Source organism: Salmo salar, chromosome 16 (assembly GCF_965601325.2).
Source record: "Salmo salar chromosome 16, fSalSal1, whole genome shotgun sequence".
Taxonomy (NCBI): Eukaryota; Metazoa; Chordata; class Actinopteri; order Salmoniformes; family Salmonidae; genus Salmo; species Salmo salar.
The window spans coordinates 44,311,486-44,322,056 of NC_138306.1; the positions used below are offsets into that span (position 1 = coordinate 44,311,486).

At 41.3% G+C, this 10,571-nt stretch overlaps 1 protein-coding gene across 4 annotated transcripts; it reads right to left on the reverse strand.

Annotated features, from left to right (window-relative positions):
* Positions 1–117: 117 nt before the first annotated feature.
* Positions 118–7,878, reverse strand: LOC106573902 (kelch-like protein 26). 4 transcript variants are annotated; one of them, XM_014149349.3, is made up of 4 exons: positions 7,731–7,878; positions 7,567–7,630; positions 5,181–5,363; positions 118–3,236 (listed from the first exon to the last, which is right to left on the reverse strand). In XM_014149349.3, the coding sequence occupies exons 2-4, from the start codon at positions 7,614–7,616 to the stop codon at positions 1,655–1,657; spliced, it is 1,815 nt and encodes a 604-aa protein (XP_014004824.1). In that variant the 5' UTR covers positions 7,617–7,630; positions 7,731–7,878; the 3' UTR covers positions 118–1,654. The 4 variants fall into 4 exon arrangements, with proteins under 4 accessions (XP_014004824.1, XP_045553247.1, XP_014004825.1 ...); XM_045697291.2 differs by having other exon boundaries at positions 7,567–7,877; XM_014149350.3 differs by lacking the exons at positions 7,567–7,630; positions 7,731–7,878 and adding an exon at positions 6,061–7,525.
* Positions 7,879–10,571: the final 2,693 nt, after the last annotated feature.

Sequence of the window (10,571 nt, forward strand, 5' to 3'; positions counted from 1 at the left end):
CTACAACTGGGAATAAGGATTAACTGGTCTTCAATTTACATTAATATGTCAAATCATTAACATTTTGTAGGTCTTTGTAAAATGATGCATTCCACCATTGAGACTACAACACTTGAATACCTTTTTCAGTTCACGTAACACCTTTAATTAAAGTTATACATTTGGATACAGAAAAGTCTACATTCTCATTGGATTACAGTGAATTCCACTTATAATGCACTTAAAAGATAACTATGTGCTTCTGAGTTGGACAGACAAAACATCAAAAACCCTGTTACTAAGGCAAACAGGTGACATTTTTCAGAACCAAACATTTTTCAACAAGGGCCATGTTGTGCTTCCAAATAAAATTCCGCTTGTCTCAGCATTGCCAAAAGTCTAAAATCAGTAAAAGCCATATCAGTTTTGCATACAATACTGAAAGCCTCAGAAATAGGCTACTCCTCATAAACAAAAATGCTACCGTCTGCACTGTACTAAGGTAAGAAATACACTAGGGAAAATAATCACATATCACTGCTTGTGCGCTGTGCTGTTCTTTCCATCTATGCCTTTACTTTGATCCTTACGTGAATTTCAGCCCCTTGTGCCCAGCTCTTTGAGATTCACAGTTCTGGCAGGACCGGATAAGTGAAAGCAGTACGCTTGTCTAGGTAAACCCATTAACATAGTGCTCACAACAATGCTGTCCTTTTATGTAGGAGCTTGGAGAAAGAATGTGGCACCAAAATGTATCTGACCACTTGACCAGTTTCCCCCACAACTAAACACTGCAAGAGATGGACAAGACAAAAGCACTTCATTCTGATCTACAGTATATTGATTAAACATAAGAGACTTCAGAATATTCAGGAAGCCTACCTAATACCTACCAAAGGAGCACTAACCACAGATGTTCTCACACAAAAAATTATTACTGTACCATAAGAGACATTTTAGCTTGTCAGTTTGGAATACACATTTCATTATGATGATGGTGTGTAAACATCACCAGTCAATTGAACAGCCTAATGAGCACATCACCTTACACAGCAAAAACAGATGTTCTGAAATAAACATAAAACATTAGAAGAGCTACTGAAAGGTCTTCTTCAGTCAATCACTAGTTCTCAAATGGTCCTAAGCAGTCAAATGTGTCATCCAATATGTTGTAAAAAACAACTATATATATATATATATATATATATATATATATATATATATTTTTTTTTTTTAAATATATTATTTGAATGAATATACTCAATTAAATAATCAAAACATGCTTCCTTGATGCATGGCACAAATTAAAAAACTGTATCCTGCAAATCATTTAATAGGTTTTTGACTGTGGTTAGTGCTTTAAGTGTTGTTTAAAATACCCTAAAAGCGAGTTTGTCCCGGAAAGCTAACACTTATTTTCCATTAAAACTGCTCATTACGATGCAGCACATGGACCTCAACTATAGGATGGAAAATGAGGTAATACACTGTATATTATAGCAAAACCGTATTCCTATTTCCACTTATTCCCTCAAACGCACACACCCACCCACATTACATCAAGATTACCGCTGATATTACAATAGTTTATGTAATGTGCCATGTTTGTATTCATTTGACAGCGCAACAGTAAGAATGCATGGAATCAAATTGTCAGTCACTTTGGGCTGAAGGATTACCGTTGCGTGGTGGTTTGTGGAAGTATGATCGGCGTACACGCAATTCCTGCAAAAGACTCAGGAAAGTGCAAATCCCTCTCCCACTCATCAGTCTCTGTGTTGTACACTTGCACAATGCTTGTGACATTATTTAGATGCCAATTGTACCCTCCAACAATATAGATCTTTTTATCCAACAAGCAGCAGCCTGCCTCAGATTGCCCTGTTCGCATGGGGCTAACAGTGGTCCACTGGTCATTCTCTGGAATATAATATTCAACTGCCAGAACGTCAAAGCAGCGATCCACGTGGTCCATGCGACCGCCCAGGCAGTAAACACGGTCTTTGGCACTGATCATAGCATGAAGCACTCTGGGCTCGTTCATGGGCGATTTGAAATCCCATTGGTCAGACGTGGGGTCGTAACAGTGCAGGGTTTTCTTATCATCCACTGAGACACCGTAACCCCCTGAGATGTAGAGCTTGTTGCCACAGGGAGTTCCTGCATGGCCCCAGATTCTGCGTTTCAGTGGTTCCACGTAGGTCCACTCGTTTTTCTTAGGACAGTAGCACTCTACGGACGACAGACTTCCAGATCGGTTGCGCCCCCCAGTGGCGTAGAGTTGTCCTTGAAGAGCGTTGAGGTGGAACTGAATACGCCCCTCCTGCATTGGCTGGATACGCAGCCATTTGCTCAGGTGTGGGTCGTACCGGAAGCAGATGTCCACTGCCCCTTCACCGCTGCGGTATTGCAGGTGCTGCCCGCCAACTACGTACACAAAGTTGTCCAGCACTGATACACAGGCGTGGCTGGATCCTGTCTCCATCTCCGTTAGTTCCTTGAACTGACGCGCTGCAATGTCTGGGAGATAGAACACCTTACTGCTCACAGTGCGATCGTTGTCAGTGTAGGGTGTCCCGCCAAAGGTAATGAGCGAAACCACGTCGGAGCGGATCACGGTCCGCGGGGACTGCATCTTGTGCTGACGGAACGGGAGGATCTGGTAGTTGAAGGCCTCCAGGAGGTACTTCCTGCACAGCACGTCCTCCACCATGATGTCCACCGTCTGCACGCTGTCCACCAGCTCCGAGGACGGCATGAGGGGGAATCGCACGTGGCAGAGGACCTCGTTTACACCGGCTCGGCGGGCCTCGTCGTGCTGCAGCCAGCGGATGGCAGCGTGGAACAGGTCAATCTCGCTGCAGTTCTTCAGCTTGTTGCTCTGCAGGAAGAAGACCAGGCGCTCCATGGGGATGTGCAGGAAGTCTTCCTCCTCGGCAATCTGCAGGAAGTGGCGGAAGGTGAAGGTGTCCACAGACTCCTTGAGGGAGGTCAGGTTGAAGGTGGTGGCCATCTGGCCGATGTTCAGGCAGGTCTCTACGCTCATAGCTGACTTGAGGAATTCTTCGCAGAGGTCAACGACTGGGACCATCTGTAGAAAGACTGCTGCTCCCAGTACGTCTTGAATGCAGTCCAGGTCAAGCGTGACTTCTGCACTGTAGGCAAAGTCAATTATGTGTTTCAGGCCGCGGGCGGACAAGTCCTTCAGCTCAATGGTGTCCTGGTTTGACTCCCTCATGCCTCCAGTGAACATGGCTCTGCAAGGCAAGTGAGAAAGTCATTTAAATAACTGCCATTATGTTAAACTTGTTTTATTGATTTCCTCCCATTCTGAACAACATATTCATCCTAGGTAAATTAGACAATGAACAACAACTCCTCTCTACTTGGCCATGCAACATCAGGATGAGAACATCAGATTATAAATTTAAACACATGTGACCGACCGGCCCGATTCGATCTTACGTAGCAACATTTTGAATTGTGTTTTTTTTTACATTGGATAAAAGTAGAGACTCACCGTTAGAAAACGGTACATCATACACTATAGTTGATGAACAATGGGAAAGTAATTCTGCTTTGGAAGTTGATAAACTTGTAACCTCACTTTTGAGAAAATGTTTTGGTACCTACTGGAGAGGTCTTCTTTGTCTACACCCATTCAGCGTCGTTCACACACTATCCACCCATCTCTTTAAGGATTCACATCTGAAGTTATGTACTAAACAACCAAAGATTTCAAGACTATAGGCTGGTATATACTACGAGTGGGTTCGTAAATATTATCTGGAGCGCCAGAGTGTGCTCTGGGCGTTCGTAAAATCAGAGTATTGTCAGATTGTCCGTTCGTAAATTCAGAGCGTTTCGCTCTCGGAGCGTTCAGAGTGCACACTGGACGCTCTGGCCAAGGAGTAGGGTTGATCCGAGCATTCTGACCTAACAACATCAGTCAAGCCCCCAAGCTAACTGGCTGACGTTGGCTAGCTACTTCCAGACACAAATGAGAGAACAGCTCACTGACCATTTTACTCGCCCTAGCAGAGCTGGTTTGGCTGTTTTTATGTTATCCAGAGCGTTGTTGACTGCAACTATGCTGCTGGCAACAATTTAATTACGCTTGTTTACAAACAATACACTAACAATACACTTTAACTTGAAATAAAAACAACTTTGACAAAATTAGAAACATGTAATATCTGAAAATGTAGCTAGCTAGACTATCTTACCCGTCCGTATACATGGATGGACGCTTCTCCCTCTCTGTCACAGATGCCATAGTTGCCCTTAGTTTGAAGATGTAATCCGGAGACAGCCTTCTGTGTGTTCTCTTTTCAACTCCGTCTGCATATTTGCAATCAAATGCCAGAATTTTTTCCATCTCCTTAGCTATTATACTCTTAATTCCACTGATTTCAAAACTTGGTCCTCCAGAAAGTGGAGAGCAACACTTATGCTGCTCTACTATGTGATATCTTTAAAATAAAAAAGCTGTGCTAGAATGGATTACCTACACATACTGACCAGTTCATGTTATAGACAGAAGCCCGCTACATGGCAGACCAATCAGAACTCTTCTCTCGGCATGTCCAGCCCACTCATTATCTCCAGTCAATCATGGCTAGTGATTAGGTTGCTCACTTTTTCCGTGGCTAAACCAACTGGGCTCCTAACTTAACAATTGTATTCATATTTACAGATGGCATACAAGTTTGTTATTAAGGCACATGAAAGTTCACATGTTCAAGAAGGCATTTCTGCCAAAAAACACAATTTGATTTAAAAAAATGAGGTTTACGTTCAAATGGTGCTCCTGTGAAGTAGTGACACGCGACATACACCTAGTTTCCTGAAACAAGTTACATAATCACATTATACACCTGTAATGTTATTATATCCCTACCTATCAGTTCCACATACTTTAACAATTACTCTGTTTTCTCTCTACCATACCTCATCTGACTAAGCTTTTGATGTATCAATTATTTCACACCAAAGACAAATTTACCAACAGTCTCTCAACACTCTTCCCTTCACCTCTACATCTGTATGATGATTTGATTTGTATATCTGTCTTTACCTGGGTCTCTCTTTCCAGGCCAGTGTATCTCTATAGTCAAAAAATACATCCAGTTGTCTCAAAACAGTGCAGAGGAAGGAGATTAAGAGCAGAAGCCATGTCGGAGAGACAGCGTCAGTCTCACCTGAAGTAGTCACTGCAGGAGGCCAGCACTGCCTTGTGAACCTGGAAGCGCTCCTCATTGATGGCCAGCACCACATCCAGGAGCTGCCCCTGGGCTCGTAGGACCGACAAGCCCTGTAGGAGAGTGGCGCTATGGCTTGGGGCTGAGAACGTGCAAGGCAGGGTGCTATTCTGGTTAGCCATACTGCAAGAGAAAAGGCCCATCACTGTATCAGAATAGGGTATTTTAGAAAAAATGTAAGTTAGACTCAGCGAAATTACATTGCCACGAGCAGCACCGCCGATATTGAGATAAGCAAGATGCAAGACTTTGCTCTCACACAGTCACACAAAGCATCTGCATATGTGCACCGGTTCGCTTCACGCTGTTCACAGCATGGTAGCCAGGGCACCAAAACAGTGGAGAAGTTGAGCCACGCGCTTCAACGCTCTTATTTGTTGCAGAAATTGATCCACTATGCTGTTTACTTTTTGCATCTACGCCATATCGCTAAGTCTACCTTTAAGCTTCTAGGATGCTTGTCAGAGTTTACTGATGTTGTTGTAGCATCAGTGACAGTGCTGAGCTCTTGCTCTCCTGCACTTTGTCCATCCGTTTTTCCCAGCAGCTGCATCATTACCCTCCTCCCAACTCTTTTCTCTTGAATTATTCAGCTGCTACATGGGGGGGAAAAAAAAATGCTTATTTGATGCTGACAAGATGCTAGCTACCTTTAGCGTCTATTCATGAAGGTCTCTTTTGGCCGGGGGAGTTTTAAGAGCCCCGATACTCGTTCTGAACGTTAACATGCATCGCTTGCGCTACGGTTTTGGAAACATAAGTAGTCTTTCATATCAGTGAGAATTAATTTTCAAAAACAAAAGGTTACATTTCTACACACCTTTATAGGGTTAGTGTTCCCACACGGCCCTATCTCCATGTTACAACGCTTGCTTTACGGAAGACAGAGGCGACTGCCTGTGCTAATTAGCTATCTAGAGTGCTGGAACACCTGTGTGTAACATGCTGAAAACACCGCTCACGGCGCGAGCGTTGCAAAATAAATGTACACATACATGTTATTCAATCATTGCACCCACACTGATCGCAAGCATCTGCGTAGCCAGGCGCTAAAATAGAACTCGCTGCAAGTCCCGCCTCATTGTTTTTAGGAGCACATACCCTCGTGGGTGATTGAAAGATGAACTGAAGTCCACACTCCAGTCGGTTGTGGTAATGCACCTTAAAGTTGGTTGCAAACCACCATTTAAAGTCTAAAGAAGAAACCTGAAGGAGGAGAGATTACTAGAAACAAACTCGGTTTACCCTTTTATCTATGGATTAATTGTCAGAGTAGAGGACCTTGTGCATTTCAGGTAAAATAACAACCCAATGTTTATATCCCAGGACAAATTAGTTAGCAACAGCAAACTAGCTAGCTAAATTGCCATAAATGTTTAATGCTTTTCGACCTGTCCCCAAATTAATATAGTTGGTTCAGAGTTTGTTTTGACATTTCAACCTGCTGTCCTGATTGTGTGTGGACAAAATCAACATGCGCGTGATGACGGTCTAGTCAGCATGTGAGCGTAACTAGGGAGGAAGTGTAGCAGAATTGTAGTTCGTCAGCTGGAGGCACACAGCATTATGGATCTGACCTGCTACAGTAAGTGTGTATTTTTTATTTTTTTTCTCGCTGATATGAAAGATACCTTTACAAAAAAAGATTGCCGTTTTGAAACTGCAGTAGAAGTGCAATAACTGCATTCGACTGTGGTTACACTGCAAAATTACTGCTTCCAAAAAAAGGTGTTATTTTGGAATTAAGTATTTGCAGAATACTGGTGTTACACTGTACTCAGACAGCAATCTTTTTTCATAAGAGTATATTCAATATGTTTCGAAAACCGTCTCGCAAGCGATGATTCTTGACGTTTCTAAACGTTATAACAAAGCGTCGGGATTGTAGTTCACATGGTCCCACTGGTAACGTTAAATGGTGCTGAGAACCCTTGAGACAGTTAATGTCTTGGTTCTCGAAAGTAAGGGACTATGCAACATGTTGCGCCGTTGCACCTGCTAGAAGAAACTTTAATATGAATGTAAATGTTAAGACAGAATGCCAAACATATTCCTAACATTCCTTCTTACTCGATACCTTGTCATTGGCAACATTTACAGCCTTCAATTGTAGAATACAATGGGTACAGTGAATTTAATCAATCTGCAACGATATGAAAATTAATGCAAAAAAATGACCAGTGTCCTCAGAATGTCCTGATGATCCAACCGAATGTCCTCCCACTCAGTGTTTCATATTTATCTCATTCATTCCGTATCCCTAGCTGCCCTTTGGTCTAAATACAGTTTTCCCAAATTGATTTCCCCACTACATCGTCATCCTCACCTGTTCTGTGGACGATTCGAGGCGAAATCCCCACCATCCGACTCCGCCATCTTCTAGCACCGTGCTGTATGCAAAGAGAATTATTCGTAAATGTAGCAACGGGTCAAAGGCATTACTGCCCCGTTCATGACAAAATAAATGCATCAACCTTATCGATAACTAACTATTGAACAACATATGGTGCTTTCCCCCGTGCTGAAAGCTGTTGACCTCTGCACCAGATGGAAATGTCCTGTCGTGCGCTGTGTTGGACTTCAGTTTGTCGGGTGTGTGCTGAGCCCATGCGCTGCTGCTGTACACCGCTAGGATGCGCTAAGATTACAATACCGTTCTTTTCAATCACTTTGGGCCATTTTTCACATAAGTGGTGTATTTTGTAAACTCTAAGTACAAAACCCTAAACTGATAACACTTGTAATATCCACTATATTATGTTCAGAACCTTTGATTGTGCATTCATTGAGGTCTCACACATTTTTCACCGCTGAGTCAATCATGCAAAATCAGTTTTCTGTGAAATACCATGACATATTTTTTGTCACCAATACATCAGATAATGATACTCACAATTTAGTCATTTTAACTACCATTTAATCCAATATAAAAAAAAATACAAGATACACATTTCAAAACTTGTTTTTGTAGTGCTGAATAAAATAAATAGTAGATAGTAAATATATTTTTCCATACAGTTTTTGACTATAACTTGACATGCACAATGTTGTATAATTTGTATCCGATGGCAGGTTGTGAGAATGTTGAGAAAAATGTCAGTCTCAGTTTAATTATCCTTAATAAACAGTACATATGTAGGACAAATCATCAGACATTGGAGTATTGTAAAGCAGTTGGCAACTGTAAAAACGTAGCATGTGTTGAATGCTGGGGCGAAAATCTGATATCAACTTTGGAGGGGACAATTACATGAAATTTTCTCAAGAGCAATTCCTGAGGGGGACACCAAAAGTAGTGCTGTAACACATAGCCTACATTGTAATATGGTAAATGTATATTGAGGAACCAAAGAAATAAGGTGTTTGCTGTACTCCTAACTACCGGTACCCAAAACTACACAACTAATCACAACAGCAATACCATTGCCTTTAACAAATCTTAGTTCAGTCACCAGTTTAAGTTGAGAGTGGGGGTATCCATGGCATTTTCCAATTATGTTCCTATTTTACAAGTAAAAAAAATGGAGAACCTTTCATAATGTTGCCAAACAAAGACTCAACAAACTTACCTGAGACTCCCTGTCTCTGCCAGTCTGTCCCTGCATATCTGTCCCCAACTCTGCTGTCTGTGTGCCATCTGTTGCCTGCTCTGCCTAATGACATCATTGTGAAACATTTCCATTAGAATTTCATTTCTTTCTTATGAACATTTTATCAACTAGTCTTTGAGATATTAGGCTACTAGGGTTCTTACTATGCGTTTTGGTGTATTGAAAAATACTCTGATGTTCGTCTTTTATTTTTCTGCCATTTTTCTACCTGGCTGGCTGGCTGGCTACACACACACACACACACACACACAGTGTGTAGGTTATTTACAGTAGGAGATGGGCTTCTATCATCTTCAATCATTTTATTTGGGCTTCGATCTAAAAGGTAGCTAGCAAATGTGAAACGGATTAAAATGACAAGAGTTGACAACTCTATGAGTTCACCATTTACACAACATATGCTGCAACCTTTTGTCATTTTAATAGTTTGTTTCATATTGGCTGGCTTCCAACAATAAGCTGAATTTGCAAAGCTAGCGAGCACCAATTCAGTTCCAGTGGTGTTTGCTATAATCTTTGCTACCCAGGTTAAATAAAAGTGAAATAAAATAAAGAAATAAAAGTTCCCTTGCGACAATTTAGCTTTTGCAACGAGACCATTAAATATATTTAAGACAATGGTAGAAGAGAGTGTAGTTCTGTTCAGTTTGGACTTCAGTTTATCGCTAACCTTATCACAGGGACTTTGAAGCACTAACTTACATCATCTGCGTGCTGATCTTGGAATAAATTGACGATAGCAAAGATTCCATCTTTGACAACGCCACATAAATGGAATAGGTACTAGCTAGCTTAATAGTTAATATTTGCTCGCTAGCTCTGCATATTCAGCTAGTGTGTGTGCGCGATTGACTGGATGAACCTCACGTCAGTTACGTTCATTGAGTGCCTTTCAGACAGTAGACACTACCCCTCTGTTACCTTGCCAACTAAGGAACTGGCAGTGGATCAAACCATTGTGAGGCAAAGGGTGGGGGGGTCGCAATCTTTTGAAACTTAAAAACGCGCTATTAAGTGTCTATAATCAGCACAATTGCTTTCATTGTAATTTAAATAATATTAATAATACGCATAGTTATGTTTCAGTGATATATTGGGGGGGACAAATCATATTTTTCCCAGGATGGGGGGGTCGTGTCCCCCCCGGGATTTCCGCCCCTGGTTGAATGCCATTTCAGCCCCATGCAACATTGTACAAGATCACCTTTTTATTTTACGTGACTTGTCAACTGATACTGTATCGTCTCTCTGCTTACAGTGTATCAATGAAATTCAGGTAAGTGGGATAGGTATTTCAGCAGTGCATTGTACACTACAATTACACAATTATTGCACATTTCTGACCTTTATTTCACTATTTTGTCTTTTGACCAAACAGATCAGCGCTGAAAAAAATCTTATGTGAATAGAGCTGATTGGTCAAATGACCAATTAGTAAAAAAAATCTGAATTTGGCTGCCTGTGTAAACACAGCCTTAGTGACTCTTGAATAGCACTGGCTGATGGAGAGAGATTATGTATTATTTACATCCAAGTTTGGTTTACCTTCCAACATAAATTGATGTCAAATTGATACATTTATGAGGTAAAAATATAGAAATGTAGTGTTCAGCAGTTATCAAACTATATGTTAACTCGGCACTACATAATTTTGGTTCAGTAGTTATCAGTTTTGAGCAATTTGATTAAATTATAGTTCATTTTGTTAACAAATGACAAG